The sequence below is a fragment of the Vicugna pacos genome, chromosome X (assembly GCF_048564905.1).
Source record: "Vicugna pacos chromosome X, VicPac4, whole genome shotgun sequence".
NCBI classification, from domain to species: Eukaryota; Metazoa; Chordata; class Mammalia; order Artiodactyla; family Camelidae; genus Vicugna; species Vicugna pacos.
In genome coordinates, this window is record NC_133023.1 from 111,090,015 (window position 1) to 111,109,286 (window position 19,272).

The 19,272-nt window shown below is 43.9% G+C and overlaps 1 protein-coding gene across 1 annotated transcript; it reads right to left on the reverse strand.

Moving 5' to 3' along the window:
- Positions 1-16,687: 16,687 nt before the first annotated feature.
- Positions 16,688-17,116, reverse strand: LOC116277927 (histone H2B type F-M-like). Its single transcript, XM_072955962.1, has one exon. It carries the CDS (start codon positions 17,114-17,116, stop codon positions 16,688-16,690), a length of 429 nt encoding a protein of 142 aa, XP_072812063.1.
- Positions 17,117-19,272: the final 2,156 nt, after the last annotated feature.

A 19,272-nucleotide genomic window follows, 5' to 3' on the forward strand; every position in this document is an offset into this window, starting at 1 on the left:
TAACCAGCTCAGCCAAAGAAAACACTGCAACCCCTGAGGTACAGCCATTGACTGAAAGTGTCAACAGTTGTCCTCGGCTGAATCATAATGAGTCTTTCTTCTATGTTCAGCCTGGGAGATTGCAGGGAGGGTTAGGGGTGGGATACCTTGCCCTTCAAGATTATTAAAACAATTTCCCTAGTCTGACCGTGTCAGCTTTCTCTAGCTATTGGAAAAAGTGTTTTTCCTCCTCCAAGCAATCAGCCTGACAAATGGTCACCAGGATGTCTTGGCAGAGAGAACACCCAGCTTCCAGGACAGGGGCCAATGTAATTGCCTGGTCCTGCTTCGTGATGCATAGTGGTTCTCATCCTCCTGTCACTCCTGGACTAGAAGAGAATGAGTATGGAGTAGTGGAAGAGTAACCTTGAAAGCCTATTCATTTATGTTTTCTCCTTATTGAAGGACGTTTAAAAAATCTAGAATCACTGGTGGACATTAGCGGGACATGAAAGCACCCAAATTCCCCGTTAGCAGGCCATGAATCCAGTCCTTGCCAGCTGGGCTTGTGACATGGCCAGTGCCACCCTCATGGCCTCTGCTGCTGCATTAGGATTCTTCTGAAATCCTAAAAGCTATCCATAATGTAACTGCTGAGCTTGCAACACCTTCCTACAGAGGGGCAGTGGTGGACAGTGTCAGGTCTTGGGTGCTGGGGTTACTCAAATACTATTTGACTTTGGGAGGGCATGATGCTTATTCAGGTGTTTTACATGGACCATTGGGAATTCTGTCTTATGGATGAATCACGTTCATAAGTACTATGCTGCTTATCACAATTGGACTAGCATAGTGAATTGTGTTCCTTCTTGGAACTCGGTGACTTTTCCCCGATTGGAGATTCCCAGAGAGGTAAAGGGCCTTAGAACAGGTGACTAGCTACTGGCTAGATTTGACACCAGGAACCTCGGTGATCTCTGGAACCTCACTCCAGCGTCTGTTAAAAGCCTTTCATTGCCAGACCTTATCAGAGGCTCCTACAATCTGTGCTTCAATGAAGAACCTTACTTGACAGGAAGTGGTTGAAAATAAAAGGAAATGCAACCTTGATTTGCTTCTCCTACCTCTCCCTCCATCTCCAGCATGGCACGGCAGACGTTGGCGGTCACTTCTGCTTCCGCTTCCCTTCTCCCTAAGTTCTTTCTCTGACCTCAAGCCTACCCCATATGACTCTGTGGGTATGTAGTATTACAGACATGACGGAGAGGTATGGATTGCAATTGAAGTGCCTGGAGTTTGGGGATCCCTGAAAGAAGAGGACCACGCTGAATATGGCAAACTTGGTGGTCTCGAGGCAGGAAAATCAGATACTGGTACCAAGTTCTGGTGAAGTTCCTTCAACCTAGTTTGCACTCAACATACACTTCTTTGTGTCTTTCTGTGCGTCTGTGTGTCTATGTCCAGAGACCAACAAGTGAGAGAAGATGTGTGCAAAGGTTAGAAACTTCATGCTTCCTTGGTGTGAAAGCTCTGCCCTGGATCAGAGAGATCCACTACATGGGCTGGGTAACCTTACTAGGGGCAAGTCAAGTGGAAAACTTTTCCAGAGTTTACCACTCTGGACCTGGGAACCAAGGACTTTGTTATATGGGCATACCCAGTGTGAGGCGCCAAGTAGCATCTTGAGACATATGCGCTGCCTGGCGCTGTGTGTCAGGTTCAGGAAGGCGCCTCAATTTTTGACACTCCTCCAAGTGGTTGGCCCTGTCTCTTTTCCCACGCTCTTGACTCTGGGCAGGCATGTGATTGCTTTGAGCAATGGAGCATAGTGGAAATGATGTTATGGCGATTACAGATCCAATCTTTAAGATAGACTCTGCCTTCTTCCTTGAGAGCCCTGATCTGCCAGGTAGGAAGTCTGCCTGTCCTACTGGAGACAGCATATGAAGAGACTGTGAGACTCAGTGGGATAGGACAGGAGCCCAGCTGAAGGCAGCCCTGCAACCAGCCCCTTCAAGGCGGGAGACATGTGAATGTAAGTTGTCTCAAACCTTGCAGAGTAGCTTAGAAGTCGGCTGAACACTACAGCGTGACCCTAATCTGGTTTAGACTTCTCAAGGACACTTACTTCTCTTATTTGGACACTAGTGGCAGTAGACTAGTGGAAAACCTCCCATTTCAACTAGATATAGATACTTGAAACAAAATGATCATAAACATTATTTTAAATCCTTGGATGAGCTGCAAAAGAGCCAGAGATTAATAGGCAACTGAGACCCCTGTATCAATCCCAGGCGCTTGAATGAAAACTCTCTCAGTCAAAATTCGGCCTTTTTCCTAGGACGAAAGGAGATACAAGGAAACGTGTATCTCTCTAACCTGGGTCTGATGTGGGTGAAAAGGCTGCTCTGAAATTTTGAAATCACAGTTCTGCCCTCAGGTAGCTTGAGAGTTCCAATTGTTACAATCAATACAGCTCAAGTAATTCTGGGGGAAGCCCAGACATCAGTCACATGCCAGTCACATCCTTACTGGAGGAGCCCTCCCTTAACCGAGGCTTTAAGAAGGTTCCCAGAGATAAAGACTTCCCAAACATGCTCACAATTTTAAAAAAAGCAAAATATGTATAGATGCCTCCAAAGACTTAGCAAAGTATTGCAAATGCGATTAACATGTTTAAGCTAGTGGGAGGATATAAACCATTGAAAGGGAGAAACAACCAAGTACTACAAAGAATGGAGTAAAATTCCTGAGGGCGAAAAACAGAACATGTGAAAGAAACAGTTAATATAATTGAAAATAACCAATTAGACTCACCTAGATAGAGAATTAGCATACTGGAAGACAGATGAAGGAGATTATGAAGACTGCCTCCTAGAAAGATAAGGAGAATGAAGGAAGAAAGAAAGGTCAAGAGACGTAAGGCACGGATCAGAAGCATAGAAAATGTTGCTCGTGGGACTCTGTGAAGGAGATAGTGGGAAAGAATCATATTCTAAGAAGAAATGGTTGGTAATTTTCTGGATGGAAGATCGCCTTGATTCCCTAGATTCCAGACACACACCCGGACACATCGTAGTGAAGATGCAGAACAGTGGAAACACTGGTACATAAACACACATATCTTAGTCTGTACTTCTCCCAGAAAGAGTTTCCTGACTACCCCCTGGCTGGGTTGGATCCCTGTCCTCTATTTGCTCCCCAAATAACGTGTGCACATCTCTTTCAAAACCCTTAACATGGTATAAATATATGTCTAAGGTATCTACCTCCTCTCATTAGACTGTAACCAGTTTATGGGCCCTCGGCTTATGCATCCGTGATTCCCAGCACCTAGCAGTGCCTGATGTATTCGATATTCAGTAAATGTTAGTTGAGTAAATGAATAGATGAACGCAGGCTGTGCTGTAAACCCTAACATGATATTTCCTCAACCTTTGTGAGGGTAGGATGGCTAAAATCTGAGGTTGGTGAACTAGAAATTACTCATAAGTGGCAATACAAGGTTGGTTTGTCTGTTTTCTTCTATATTAACAAGCAGTCACCAATTTTATCCCGTTGCCCAGAACAACAACAACAACAACATATTCTGTTATGTTGTACAGTTTACATGGATGGTTCCACACAGATATGACCGTTTTGTTGAGTTTCTAATATTTCGCTTTTCACCACTTTTGGGAAATTGGGAGGGGGCAGATGATAACCTCCTTAGCGGATCTCTAACACCCTGTGAGTTAAGGACTGATTCTAATGCCAATGGCCAAAAAATACGCTACGGTAGAATGTCGAGTCAACTGCCATGCATCACGCCGCTCAGGAAGCAGGTGAGGCGGGATTAGACCTCAGCTCTACCGGACACCCGAGCCCGGATTCTCGCTCCTTGTACCATGACGCCTCCCTGAATTGAGCAGGGGGGAGGGTACCTGTGAGTGGAAGCAGAGAGTGTGTTGGGAAGCTCCTGTGGCAGGCCAGTTGAGACAAGTGGGAGAGCCAGGATGTTCCCCGCTCCCTCGCTGAGGATTCCCAAATTCAAATCCTTGGGAGCCAGGGCAGCCGGACAGCTGGGAATTCTGGAGCTCGGCCAGAGAAGGGTTTTCCCTCTGGTCTGAGTCAGTGAGGCTTCTGGAAGATCTGGGGGGACCAAGGAGACAGCTCATAAACCCCTAATTCTCTTACCTGTAGGAGACCTACCTCTACTGAACCCAGGCATAGCCTCGCGGAGCACAGTCCCACCACCCTGATTTGCTCAGGCCCAGGGACAGAGGTTTGGGCACAGCGTTTGGCTAGGGTTAGCAGCCTTCTAGCCTGTGAGGTCATTACCGTGGGTTCCCAGGCCACTCTCAGGCCATAGGAGCCTTGGTGTCTGCTGAATCAACTGTCAAATTCCCTCTGCCCTCCCTATCACTGCACCAGATACAACAGCACAGCAGAGGGTATCTCCGCACTTCATCCTACATTGCAGACTTGATATTCTGTCCTGGATTTGACCAAGGACCTATTTGAGTGAAAAGCCCAGCCTAGACTCCAAGGAAATTCAAACCTTTCTAGGTAAATAATTCTCTTCAAAGGAGGTCTGTTCGACTCGTGCTTATTCTACAATTCACCTTGAGAATGGCCAGTGGTTGGGTCCTCAAATGCAGATTTTTGGGATCTTGGAGCCAGAAAGGAATTCCCTGGGATAATTACCCTGTGGTTTTACAATAGCCAAGACATGGAAACAACCTAAATGTCCATCAACAGATGACTGGATAAAGATGTGATATATTTATACAGTGGAATACAATTCAGCCATAAAAACTGACAACGTAACGCCATTTGCAGCAACATGGATGTTACTGGAGAATGTCATTCTAAGTGAAGTAAGCCAGAAAGAGAAAGAAAATTACCGTATGAGGTCGCTCATATGCGGACTCTTAGAAAAGAAAACAACAAAAAAAATCAGTACAAAACAGAAAGAGTCTCATAGACATAGAATAGAAACTTGTGGTTGCCAGGGGGACGCGGGGTGGAAAGGGACAGATTGGGATTTCAAAATGTAGAATAGATAAACAAGACTGTACTGTGTAGCACAGGGAAATATATACAGGATCTTGTGGTGGCTCACAGCGAAAGAGAATGTGACAGTGAATGTATGTATGTTCATGTATAACTGAAAAATTGTGCTCTACACTGGAATTTGACACAGCACTGTAAAATGACTGTAACTCAATAAAGAAAAATGTTAAAACAAACTACCCTGTGGTGTAGCTTGACTCATCATCATCCTCTCCCCTTTTCTCCTGTCCGAGTGGCACTGTATCCTTAACTAAGCTTGGGGATCCCCTGAATCCCAGATCTTTATGACCTACAGGATTTACTCAAGCAGGTTCCCTCTATAAAGTCCGAGAAGGGTGCAGGCACTCCTATTCTGGGTTCAACTCCTGTCCATCCTCTTGCCCATCTCACTCATTCAGACCTATTCATTGAATCTGAATCTAGCGTTGAAGACAAACGCATGTGATTCCTGGCTAGGCCACTTACTCAGCCATGCAAGCTTGGTTGGTAGTCAACGCAACCTCTCTGAGTCTCACTCTCCTTGACAGGGATAATTATGCTTGCCTGTCCTGGGAAGAAAATATAGGGGCAAAGAGTAAAGACTAGACCCATATGTATAACATATGCTGCAGTGTGTCTGACACATAGAATCACAAAGTGCCCAGTTTAAAGTGGTTACTATGGTGATTGGTGTAGAGCTGGATACTCAAAGGTAAGGAGGGATAAAATGTGGACCCCGACCTCCACGACATGACAGTTGAGCGGGGAGCTAGCACAGTCATACTCCTGAACGATTGCCAGTAGAAGGCTGCACCTGATCAAGACCGCAAAGTGTGCATCGTGGGGGTTCAGAGAGTAGGAGGGGAAAGAGGCAGGGAACTCACCGTAGGCTTATACCAGACACTGCACCTGGCATGCTACGTCTATTCTCCCATTCAGTGCTGGTCACAGCCCTTCTGCAGGGGCAGTACTAAGAGTATGTCTATTTTACAATGGAGGGTCCTGAGGCTCCAGAAGAGCAAGTCACTGTAAGCTGGGATGGTCAAGTCATCCTCACAGAGGAGGCAGGATTTGAGCCAAGACTTGAAACGTGAATAGGATTCAGATAGGGAGAGGGTGAGGGGCCGGGGTTTCATGGGAGTGCGGAGGAACAGCTGGCCCACAAAGCCCTGAGTCAGCAATGCCCAAAGCCAGCAAGGGAGCAAGGCACTTCCCAACTGCTTCCTAGCAACTTCCCATCGCAACTCAGAGCCGCGTTATCTCTGCAGCCTCACTAATGGGAGGCTCCGGAGGGAAAGGTCATCCACCCTTATCTCATTGTCAGCCCTAAGCAAACAGATCGGGCCAAGGCAGCCAGGAGAGCATGTCCATACAGCTGTCGGGCACCAAATTGCACCCCCACCCCTCGAGTTGCCTGACAGCATGAATCTCAGCACTGAGAATAATCATAGCCTCCTTTCCTTGGGCCCTCTGTCTGTATTATCTCACCGAATCCTCGCAACAGTCTTGTAGGTCCTATTCTACAGAGGGGGAAACTGGGGCTCAGAGAGGTCAAGTCGCTTACCCAAAGCACCACAGCACGTAAGAAGACACGGCTAGAGTGTGAACCCAGGTCTAATCCGACTGCAAATCCTGTCCTTAATCACTCGGGCTGTAAAGCCTCGTCTCACTAGCTCACAGCAGTTACAGGACCCAAACGGACACTATCCCCATGCTGTGTCTCTTTCCCCTGTTCATGCAGCCTCTCGACACTGTCTCCAGAAAACAAAGGCACCAGAACTCTGAAGAGAACAAATCATGAAAAGGATGGTGCACTCTCATATTCCCACTAACCTTTGCGCCCTGCAAATTCCCAAGCCCCAAGAGATATCCTTACCCTTTCCCCACTTCTTTTCCCCTTAAATGGTATCCACACACCCTGGTTTTGCTGTTGTCCCAGCACAATTATTCACAGTGGCCCTTTCACTCTTCAAAGGGTCTGCATGGATTGGACAAGAGAATGTACGATCCCCTTGCCTATGAAGAGGCCAAGCAGGCTCACACATCAGGGCTTTTTGCAAGGCTCACACACCTGCTGGGCCATGATCTGCAGCTCCCCTGAGTGAGGGTGGAGTTCGACCAGGGAGGAGTAGCCAGCCTCTCCATGAGGATGGAGTAAGGAATAAACAAACTATAAATGAGCTTTGGAGGACATTCTCAGTACATTCCAGTTGTTGGTCCTGGAGTGGTCAAGAAACAGGGGTCGAGGAATGCTTGGAATGCAGAACTTCCCTTGTTGGGAGCAAGTGGGGTTGAGCACAGCTGCCTTCACAGCACAGCTGTGCCTCAAATCTGAGGAGTACAGAGCGTTGGAGACTCAGATAGGAACAGCTGAAAGAAAGGTTACTTATTAGGTCAAGCCCACTCCCCTAGCCCCTGTTTTGCCTTAAACCACAGTGCAGGGCCCAGCTAAGTGCTGGGCCTGGGCTGCTTCTGGGAAAGTGACGCTCCCAAGACACAGTATGGCTTAGGGGACAGTTGAAGGAAGCAAGGGACCAAGGAAGCAGACGTCACGATAAATCAGAGCTCTATCATACTGGTGATTGTGCTCATGAGTCTACATAGGAAAGGACCTAAATAATGGCCAAGGAAACCTACCCGGGAGGAAGGGATTTCCTTCCCAGAATTCTAGCGTGATCTAATAGTGGAAAATCTATTACTGTGACTTATATGAGCAAACGAAACATTAAAAATCATGTTAATTTCGAAAGTTGCTAAGATGGCTTAAGTGAATATTTGATATATGTCATGTTGCCTAAAATGCTCAGAAATCAAAGATGTTATTGGGAACACAGAGGCCACAAATGAAAGCTCAAGATCGTGTTTGTTGATGCAATGCTACTGTCATTCTGATTAGAGTGAGGAAGATGATGGGAAAGCTTCCTATCGACACTATGATTTCCAAGTCTTGCTGAATATTAGATAGTGAGTTTGAAAAAGCTTAAAACCACTGAAAAGGAGGCTATTCTCAATTTCTCTACTGGCACCACAAATCACTAAAAATCTAGAACCCTTTTTGGCCTCAAGACAACTTTACACATCTAAAAATTAATAGGGACCCCAAGATCTTTTTTTGTGTGTGTATATATAGTTATATATATATCTGTGTCTATATATTTAGTGAAGTATAGTCAGTTTACAATGTTGTGTCAATTTCTGGTGTGCAGCATAATACTTCAGTCATACATGAACATACCTATATTCGGGTTCTATCTTTTTCACCATATGTTAGGACCCAAAGATCTTTTACGTGCATTATATCTGCCAATATTTGTTCTACAAAACATTACAACTGAAATGTTGATTCATTATTTTTAAAAAATCGTTTAAAAATACAATAAAAACTCATTACATCATGTTAACATAGACTACAAAATGAAATGAAAAATAACTTTTCTGAAAAGTGGAGAGTAGATTGACATTATTTTAGGCGTTTGAAAATCTCCTTAATACACGGCCCAACAGAATGCAGAGGGATTCATATACGTGCTTCTGCACTGTGTGACCATCTGAGAAAGAAGGGCTTGTGGAAAAAGCCACTGTACCCTCGTGAGGGAATCAGAGTGTAAAAGGTACCAGCAAAAGAAAATAAAGGGGCAAAACCCACAAAGGGGCCTGCAAGACCTCCCAGGCAGGGCCATTGCCTTACCACGTTTGCGCTTCTATAAAACTGCTTGCTCTAGGTAAATGAAACTTACCCCTAAAATCCCTTTGGTTCCCAAAAGCCCACTCCTGGTTGGTCCATTTCTAACACCTCATTTGCATATGGCATGAGTTTAATCGAAACCAAAAACCATATAAAAGCCTGTGTAAACCTACAGACGTGGTCCAGAGCTGGGAGTGTTAACCCCTCTGGGTCCGCCAGCGTAATAATAAACCAGAGTTCTCCAACCCTCCGAGTGTCGCTTGGTCTCTGGATGGGATTCAGGTTTCTGTAACAAAAACACCCCCTTAAAGGTTGACCTAAGGAAAGAACTAACAGATACAACAGTTTAGGAACGTGATGAAATGCAGTGTAGTTAAGCAAAATTCATATATCCTGGAAGAAATTGCACTAAAATCATACCTTCAAATGGAATTGAAATTTGGATTTGTTTTCTCCCCATAAAAATGTTTTTAAACATCAAAGAATGCTACCAGTCAAAGCTCTGGTGTACATCCCACTAAAAATCAAGGAAATTGTTTTAATAATCTTGAAGGGCAAGGTATCCCATCCCTAACCCACCCCACAATCTCCCAGGCTGAACATAGAATAAAGATTCCTTTTGATTCAGCCCAGGACAACTGTTGACACTTTCAGTCAATGGCCGTGCCTCAGGGGTAGCAGGGTTTTCTTTGGCTGAGCCGGTCCAGATTGACGCTTGGGCTGCTCTGGTTGGACGCATCCAGCGTCCCCACGATGCCGAGTTGCAAGTCCTGAAGCTTTCCATGTTCAAACACAAGAGACCGTGCTCTTGAGGGAAAAACAAACCAAAGGATAAATCTGACCCAGTCAGACTAGTACCTTCAGTTCCCCCCACCTTGGATAGCTACTGTTTCCTGAAGAGTTCGGTTTAATGATTTCAGTACTGTGTTTGGGTCCTCGCTTATGTCTGCAAATGATTTCCACGACACGAGTAATGTTGAAGAAGCTTGAATGGGGTACCTTTGTCCTACTGCTTCTATTCTCTCTGAGTTGATGATTATCATTTGCTATTTAAGCCATAAGCCCTTTCCCCTAGTTTGACACTACAGTAAAGCACACTGTTAGATCATGACTGCTCACTAGGTGCCCTTTCCCCTTAATCACTTTCTGAAGTGAGTAAGCACATGTACTTATTTGGCCTCACCCTCTTCAACATCAGACCCCGTCGTTCCTGTCTTCCTTAGATTCCCAGGGCGTCAGTCGCCCTTGAGCTCCCAGTCTTCACAACCCAGTCACGGTGCATCTTGAACATTGTTTAATACTGCTCCTGTTTGATTTCTGAATTTACAGATGCACAACCTCCAAGCACAATTAAAGATATCTTAGCGTTGTAAGTTTCCTGAAATGACTTCTCACAGAAGTCAGTGTGTATGAGACCAGTTAGCAGGAACGAGTTTGAGAAAGACTTTCTATGTCACACGTGCAAACACTGTCAATTTGAAGTTGCAACACTGAGTATGATAGAAAATAAACGACTTACTCAAAGTGCTGTGTTTTCAAACTGGCCCATAATGCTGTCTTTGAAAACGCCCAGAGCTTTACCAAGAGCTCTTCTCATCCAAACTTTAGTTCCCAAGTCACCACACAAACTGAGTTACTTGCAGGTGATTGGGTGGTAGTTTTTCCTAGTCTCTTTGGGAATCAAATTCCTTTTGCCAAATATTTTCATGAGATGTTTCTGACCTGCAAGAATAAAAATAATTACTATTCCATTCAAAGGTTCATTTCTTCCAAACTCTTAGTCGAAGGATCCCAAAGACAGTTCTTCAGGGGTAATGGCCCATCAGAGTTCTCCTACATTGGTTGGGGAAACAGGAAGAGATTTCCAGGCCTCCTCAATCAGGCAATTTGCCTCCCACCTCCAGAGGCACAGCAATCAGAGTATTTCATTTCTCTGTCATATCCTTCCTTGCTTGCTCTCTCTTTTTTCCTGAGCCTGTGGGTTCTGGAAATGTTTAAATAGGCTTTGTCTTTTGTCTCTCCTAGATGGTGCTGTCCCTCCTCTCAGGTCCTGAAGAAAAGGTTTGATTTCTGTAGTTTGTCCATATTTTGTCTCATTGTTTGGCTGAGAGTCACATCCTTTTCAGGGCTCTCCAGCCTGATCAATAGGGACATTTACACCTGCTTTAAAAACTATAAAAAGAAGAGGAAATAAAACTGAATAAATATTGGCGTTTGCAGCAAAAATAGTGCATTCATAGGGAACAATGAAAGAGTATCTTGTCTCTTCACAAAGATGGAAACTCAGGAATTTTGTTAAAAAAATGAATAAAATTATTCACGGTTCAAGTAACTGAGGTAAATTGCATGAGAAGGGTCACCTTATTTTCCCATGAGTGGTCACCAGTGTCCTCTCCCTTTTTTCTTTGTGAGTATGCAAAAGCATGGCTTATGATCCAACATCGGTATTGACACACAGAGAAGAGGCCTGTAAACTGTTTATTTTGAAGTGGTGTGATATGAACCGTACCAGGGGCCATGAAGAAAGAGAGGAAGGCTATGTGAAAAGTCACACAAACACCGTGAAGATCAGGAGGAGCATTCAGATGGCACAGAGATACATGATAAGTAATACATGCTGCTTTAATCCACTACGTTTTGAGGTGGTTTACCAGGCAGCAATAGCTAAAACATGGTACACGATTTAAAAAACTCAAAGCTTTCTGGATTGCTCAGGGAATTGGAGGCTTTGATGAATCCGAAAATCTCTTCAAGTAAGACTTCCCGTCCATAGTCGATGCTTGTATGTGTTGCAAGACTTTAAACCTGGAACTACTCCTCCTGGTAAACATGACACCAGCATTTAAGTGTGAGAGGAATCAGTGTCCTCTTCTACTGGAAGAATCAGGAGATCTGCTCACTCAAAATTCGTATCTCCTGCGGGTTGCATTCTTTTCCCCTAAAACTCACACGCTGAAGTCCTAAACCTTACTACCTCATACACGATCTGCTATGGAGATAGGATCTTTATTGGCGGAATCAAGGGAACATATACGCATTACATGGGCCCTAATGCAAAATGACTTGTGCCCATATATAGAGGGGCAATGGGGACACCGAGACTCGCACGGAGGCGGGAAAATGGGAACCGGTACAGGGAGGTCTCTGCCATCTCTACAAGCCAAGGAGAGAGGCCTGGAACAGGTGCTTTCTTCACATGAGGCTGAAGGCAACAAACAGGCTGACTCCTTGATTTGGACCTCCAGCCTCCGGATGCAGGAGACCTTAGTTTCATTTTGTTCGAAAAAGCCAAGCTCTGGCATTTTGCACATCAGCAAAGTGTATATTTTGTAGGCAGCAAAGAGAACAGTCTTAAGTGATTCCCATGAGAATCATACAGTCAATCAAGCAAAGAAACAAAGAGCAGCCAAATAATCGTACCTGATACCCGCTCAAGGCTGAGTATCCCAGCAAGGCACTTGCTTGTTCAGCCCAGGAAAGCGGCTTGCACATCGGACCAATGGCTGTGGCTCTCCGGTGCCGGTCTCTCATTGGCTGACTCCGAGCCGAGTGGTGTTTCAGCTTCTCTGATTGGACCTCGCATCAGCCGAGCCTCATATCACGAAGGTTTGCGGTTTCAATAGCAGAAGAGTAAAGCCTGGGAAAGAGTTGCAGGAGGCGTCCTGAACAAGTCTGCGTAGTACCTTCCGTTAGAAAGTTAAGTTTCTTCCGGGTACATTCGCGTCTGTGACAGAATTTTCTCCTTGAACTTTTTGATTTAGTTATTCGTTTGCTGTGATCGGATCCAAGCCATAAGCGAATTCCATAATGTGGGTAATGGAGAAAAGAGTTCGAATGGCATATATCGGTCCTATCAATACTGTAATCCATGCGTTGATCTTTATAATTTGTTGATTAAGCTGCGATTCCTTTCGCTCAAGTTCACCTTTGCATAAACAACAGCGTTAGATCGCGACTGTGCTCTGGGTGCCCTGCTTTCCGATTCACCCACTGAAGGGAATAATCACGATCCCGCGTTCCCCATCCCCATCTTCACACACATACACAAAATTCCATTTTTCCTTTACTTTCTCGATTTGATAGGTGCCACTCAACCTTGCACCTTCAGTCTTCACTCTCCAGACCCATTATGCAGCATTTGTGCCATGTTTCACTAACGCTCTTATTTCTGAATTTACAAACATATCCCCCTCAAAGCAAGGTTACAGTACCCTGATGTGTTAGATTTCTTAGAGTTACTTCTTACGTGATAAGATAGCTTAGGGAGCAGCATGCAAAAATGACTGGTGGTACATCTTAGCGTCATATTGAAAAGAACACCTGGATTTTGAAGCCGCAACCATTAGCACGATAGAAATTTAGTGATTTTTCTGAAGTCAGCTCCTTTCTATCTAATCCACACGTATTTCTCGGAGAGTGCATTTGGCTCTGGAAGGTGATTTGACTTCAAAATTTTACTCAATGTGTATACCAATTTAGAGTTGCTACACAAAAATGTAAGCTCTTGATTTTGCAGTAGATTTTAATGACAACTTGTGCAGTAAGCTTTTTTTTTTTTACCAAATCCTTTTATGTGAATTTTCAAGTTTTCAGATTACAATAAGTAATGAACCACATGAGGGGGCTATTTGCCTTAATCACGCTTCTCTTGACCTCAACGAGAGCTCTGGATGTAACATTGGCCGCCTTCAAGCTTGCAATAGTTTGTGAAATCCTACTAGTGTCCTGTCCTGCACCCTATTTTATGCTTGAGCTCTGTCCAAGGTCGAATACTTTGTGTTTGGTCTCTCTGAGAAATGGGCCCAAGAAATGTATTGAATTTCCTAGTTCAAATAGCTATGTCTCCTTATCTTGTTGAGAGAGAGAGAGAGACATCGATTACAAGTTTACATCCTAGTCATAAAGGTTATAACTGCGTCTTATTTTTTTTTACATTTTTTTATTGAGTGATAGACATTTTACAATGTTGTGTCAAATTCTAGTGTAGAGCACAATTTTTCAGTTATACACAAACATATATATATATATATTCATTGTCACATTTTATTTTTCCGCTATGAGGTACCACAAGATCTTGTAAATATTTCCCTGAAGTATACAGTATAATTTTTTTATCTATTCTGCATTTTAAAATCTCAGTCTGTCCCTTCCCACGCCTCGCCCCTTTGGCAAACACAAGATTGTATTTTATGTCTAAGAGTCTCTTTCTGTTTTGTATTAATCTTTGTTTTCTTTTTTAGATTCCGCATATGAGCGATCTCATACGGTATTTTTCTTCCTCACTCTGTCTTACTTCACTTAACTACATCTTATTTTAAAGCCCAAATGAAACACTTAACTGTCATGATGAAATACTGGGCTTTTGGGCAAACCGTGCTACATTGCAAAGGACTGAAATCCCACAGTGTATTCTCTCTCCACAGATTCTGCAAGCTAGAAATCTGTCTAAGAAGAAAAGTAATAGAAAACCGGCAACTTCTTTGAAATTCAGCAATACATTTATAGAAAAATGACACCAATGAAAATGGAAAAGGAATCTTCATGGGCCATGAAGAAAAAACGATGGAAAAGAAAATATATGCATCCAAACATGAGTATGAACATTCAAACCACTGGAGGGCAAAGGGGACATATTTCTTCTGATGTTGCTCCTAATCCTGCTCTAAATTGATATCAACGCTGAACACAGGATCCGCCTGGATTCACGTCCTGAAATCCCCAGGGTTCAATCTAAGTAAGGAACCAAAAAGAACAGGCAAATTGCCACAGATCCCCCACCACCTTAATCCCTAGGCTGATTTTTATAGAAAGGGTGTGATGTGTTCAGCTCTGCTCACTGGACCACACTTTGAGCCAATGACTGTGGCTCACAGGCTGCCAGTCCCCCATTGTCTGGAACAGCGGAGCCAGGAGCTTGAGCTGCTCTCACTGGACACTCTTCAATGGATCTAAAATTGCCGGTCAGGAAAAATGTGTGTTTTAAAATATCAAAAGATTGTTCTGCCTGAGAAGAATTGACTGGCTACCTCCGAAAGGACTTGAAAAGTAATTTCAAACACCAGGGACTTAGAAAAGTCAAATGTGTCTGAATACTTCTGTTTTGCGATTTCTGTACTGACCACCAGTCCCAATTTGTATAGTTCAATGTATGCTTAAACTGGGATACTTTGAAAAATATAACAGGGGTAGTTGATGGCTGTGTCTGCTCCTTCGCTTCATTTATCTAGTGCATATCACACACAAAATTCTTCTGAAATTGTCCATAGTGCACTCGCGGGAGAAGGAGAAGGAAATGGGAAATGAAAGTGATACAAAGCTAATTTCAACCTCACAGAACGCCATAAATGCTGACCTAGAGAAAGCACTAAATCTGGGTTCAAGAAAAAGTTGGATTTCTGTAGTTTCTCTAGGTTTTAGCTCATGATTTGACTGAGAGTGATGTTCTTCACAGCTTCCTACATCCAAATCAAAAGGTACTGAAAAGTTTCTTAAAAAAAACATATTTATTGAAGCATAGTTGTGACAATATTATATATTGGTTTTGGATTTACAACACAGTGATTTAACAGTTTTATAGATGACACTGTGTTTAAAATTTCTGCAAAATAATGACAATATTTCCCTGTGCTTTTCAGCTTTTCCTTGTCGTGCAATTACAAGGTGCAAAATGAGCCCTTTAAAATATGATGACACCCTGAGTTCTAATGAAAACCCACAGTAAGTTTCAAAGGATTGAAATCCCAGAGTGGGTGCTCCCTCCACCAATGTAGGAAGCTAGAAATTAAATTAAAAGGAAAGGAATTGGAAAATCACTGAGTACTTTGAAATTCAGCAACATTCCTACAGAGAAACGAAAGAAAAAGAAGACAATGCACCAGGAAGAAAACATAATGCATATTAAATTAAATTAATATCATCATAGGCATGAACACTGAAATCACCTGAGGTCGAGGAAGGAGGCATCTTAGTTTGCTTAACTGGCCAACATCCCCCTCTTATTTTGATGCCAGGAGATAGAGACATGTCTCACTACCAGATCGGGAGGCCTAGACTTAAATCCCCATGGTTAAATGCAAGTCGTTGAAGGAAAACCTTCAGGGACACTATCACACCTCCTTCTCCCTTAATCTGCAGGCCGAGTATGACAGGAAGCCTCTTATAAGTTCGGTCCTGGTCACCCCACCACACTTTGGGCCAATTGCTGTGCCCCCAAGTGGTGCGAGTCCCTCACTGGCTGCTGCTACTGGAGACTGTGGTTGCAGCCGGTCTCATCGGACGCTCCCAGCATCCGTGCAAAATTGCAGTTCAGTCAAGACTTTTACTTCGAAAGTGAAAAGTTACAGGCTGCAGAAAAATAGACTCAGATCATTATAAATTAGGTAGAAGAGAAATTTCCAAAGGTATGGTGCTTGAGTCACCCAGTGAGTCTAGAAAATTTGCTTTATCTCTTTTGGCAGTGTGTTTGGGTCCTATAATGTCATGTACTGAATGGCATTGAGATTTGAAATATGTTGAAGGAGTGTGAAAGGGCAAGTTTGATTTTTGTATCTGCTACTGTAGTTTGTCTGTCCCTATTTCACACATTAAAAATCCCGGATGATACTGCTATATCCACGGGGAAGAATGACAACATGAAAAGGCAAATTAAGTTGTTAGGGAGATAACTTTGGCAGTAAAGATCCCTAAAAAGGCTGACCTAGAAATATAACTAATAGAAACGACCGTTTCGGAAGGGAGGACGTGCAGTATGGTGAAGAAAAATGCACGGATTTCCATGGAACCCATGGCTCTACAGACGTACACTCAAGTGGAGTTGATAAGGTTCATAATGTTTCCCTCAGGGAAGAAACGCTTTAAAGATGGTCAGAGTGTCACTGGTCGACAAACCAGAGTGGCTCGGACTCGTCAGCGCTACAGGTCTGTTCCCGCCAAGTGAGTGGCTCTGAAAAGAGCCTTTGGCTTGCGATGCTCAGGTGGTCCTGAGGCAGCTCATTCGCACAAGATGTACTTGATGAGAGCGTTAGTGCCCTCGGACACGGCAGACTTGCCGAACTTCCCAGGCAGCAGCAGGCACACCGAGCTCTGGATGTCTTCGTAGGTGATGGTGACGCGGTTTTTGGAGCGGGCCAGGCGCGCGGCCTCGCTGGCGATGCGCTCGAAGATGTCCTTAACGAACGAATCCATGACGCTCACGGCCTCCCGCGAGAGGCTCAGGCCTGTGTGCACCCGCTTCAGCACCCTGCGGAAGTAAGTGGCGAAACTGGCGATGCTGTCTGCTGGGCGGCGGCGGCGGCGTTGGCGGCGCACGGGTGTCTCCTGCTTCGGCGTCTTCTGCTCTGGGCTCTTGGACTCGGCTTCTTTGCGCTCCTCGGTGTCCACGATCTCCTCCGAAGTGCGGGAAGACCACGGCTCAGCCATGTCGGAGTGTCTCGCCTTCCCCACAGCTCAGAAGGAAAGGCAGAGGCAGCTGCGAGGACCGGCTTATAAAGGCTGCCTTGCCTGACGTCACGGCCAATCTGCAGATCTGATTGGGTAGGATGCGGGGCAGGGAGCCGTGTCGCTAAGGCAGGCCATGTCACGTGTCCTTAGATGCCCCGCGGCTTGGCCGCACATCAACCAGTCCGAGTGGCAATCTGGTGACCTTTAAACTTTCCGTGACCCCCACCAGGTGACCTGTAAACTTTCCATGACCTCCACCAGAAAACCTTTGCAACCCGCAAGGTCGTGTCGGAAAAGGTCATCCGTTCCCCTCAGCTGCTTTATGCCTGCCAGTTATGCGTGAGAAGTTTGCAAAGAGGTCAAACCCACCTCTCCTACGCGGAAGAAAACTCACTTTGATCTCTCTGAGAGGGTCTGACCTCGCAACCCAAGCGCGTGCCGCCTCAGAACGACTGGCCCCCTGGGGGCCGTTTGACTTGCGCCCAGAAGCTGCTCTTTCGCGGCTGAGTGCGCGGCGTGGCTTGAGGAGGAGCCGTCCGACTCGGTGAGCGGAGGGCGCCTCAAAATCGTAGACACGACTGAGCAGCTCTAACCTGCAATTCTTATCAAAACCTTCAGTGAATCAGAAGAAAGAGAATGGCAAAACCGCATTCTCCACAGACGGAACCCTACAAAAGTGGGATAGCTGCACAGAAATATTAAAAATATTTAACATTCACCAAATTTTAAATCATTTTGAAAATTCTTGAGGCTCCCTGAAACTACCACACATACTTGAATTGGTGTAGAATTTCTAGAGCTGGCAGCTGAAAAATTGATTACTCTGATTCTCTAAGAGCTCACCAGAGTGAGAGAAGTATAATCAATGATATTTAAATATTTAAAATTCGGTAAATTTTTTTCCAAAAATCCATGATGACATAATCAAAGTCATTTTTCTATTGTATATATACAAAAACAAATTACAAACTTTGAACTAAAAAGAAGTTAAGAAGATTTGAGGGAATATGTTTCTTCAATGAGGTATGATCCAAATGTTCAGGCTTACAGGTCTATTTTGTGTGGGCTACAAGAAGCAGCTAGTTTTACTGCTAAAAATGGTTCCTATCATGAAAACATTTCTGTGTTTGAAAATGAGATGTCTCTACAATGAGGTATTCCCAGCTAACATTGTGTTCTGGATTTATAAGAACATATCAAGCTACCCCCAGAGAGGATTATCTGTAGTTGGTTTTGTGGTAGTATTTACTGCACTCCTAGGGAATCAGATTATTTTTTTAAATCTTTTCATAAAAGTTTTTTAATATTCCAGAATAATAATAAATATTCCCAATGAGGGGACTCCTTTATCCTAAATCTTTAAAGATACCATGGAAAACCCTGGAGGTATAATGGCCCATTAGAGTTCTTCCCCATTGGACTATAAACAGAGACATTTACAAAATGTCCCAGAAAAGAGTTTGCCCTCTTCATGCCTGCACTACTCAGGGAAGCTCTCTCTCAGCTCTCCTGCTTTGTTCCCACTCCTTCTCTTTAGCTCATGAGGCTGTGCTAATATTAGTCTTTTTGCTTTGTCTCTCTTGCAGAGCCCTGTCCCTCTTATGAGGGGCTCAAGAACTGTTTGGTTTCTGTAGTTTACCCAGGTTTAATTCTAATTGTTTGGCTGAGAATGATATCCTTTACACTTTCTACATCTTATTCAATAGGGGAAATTACGACTTATTTTAAAAGCACAAATGGAAAACATAATAAAATTGAAAAAAATATTTATTTTTGAAGCAATGATATTACTTTCTAAGGATTGAAATCAGAGTATCTCCTTCAATCACAGAGAAAGGAAGGAGAAATAAAAGATCGAAATAAAAATACTCAACATTCAAATAGTTGTGGAAAGTGACCAGGGAGTGTTCAGCTTTAGACTGGTAGTCATGTAGGCTCAAACACGTCCTAAGAAGAACAAAGAAGGAGAAAAAAAAAAGAAAGAAAATGGCCAAGCTTCCAAGGGTGTATCTGGTCAGAACTTCAAGGAAGAGTTAATTCTACTGCTATTAAAATGTTCCAGATTATGAAGGGAAAAAATTTTTTTATTTCAAGAAATATAGTATGATGATAAAATCAATTGAAGAGAGCATGCT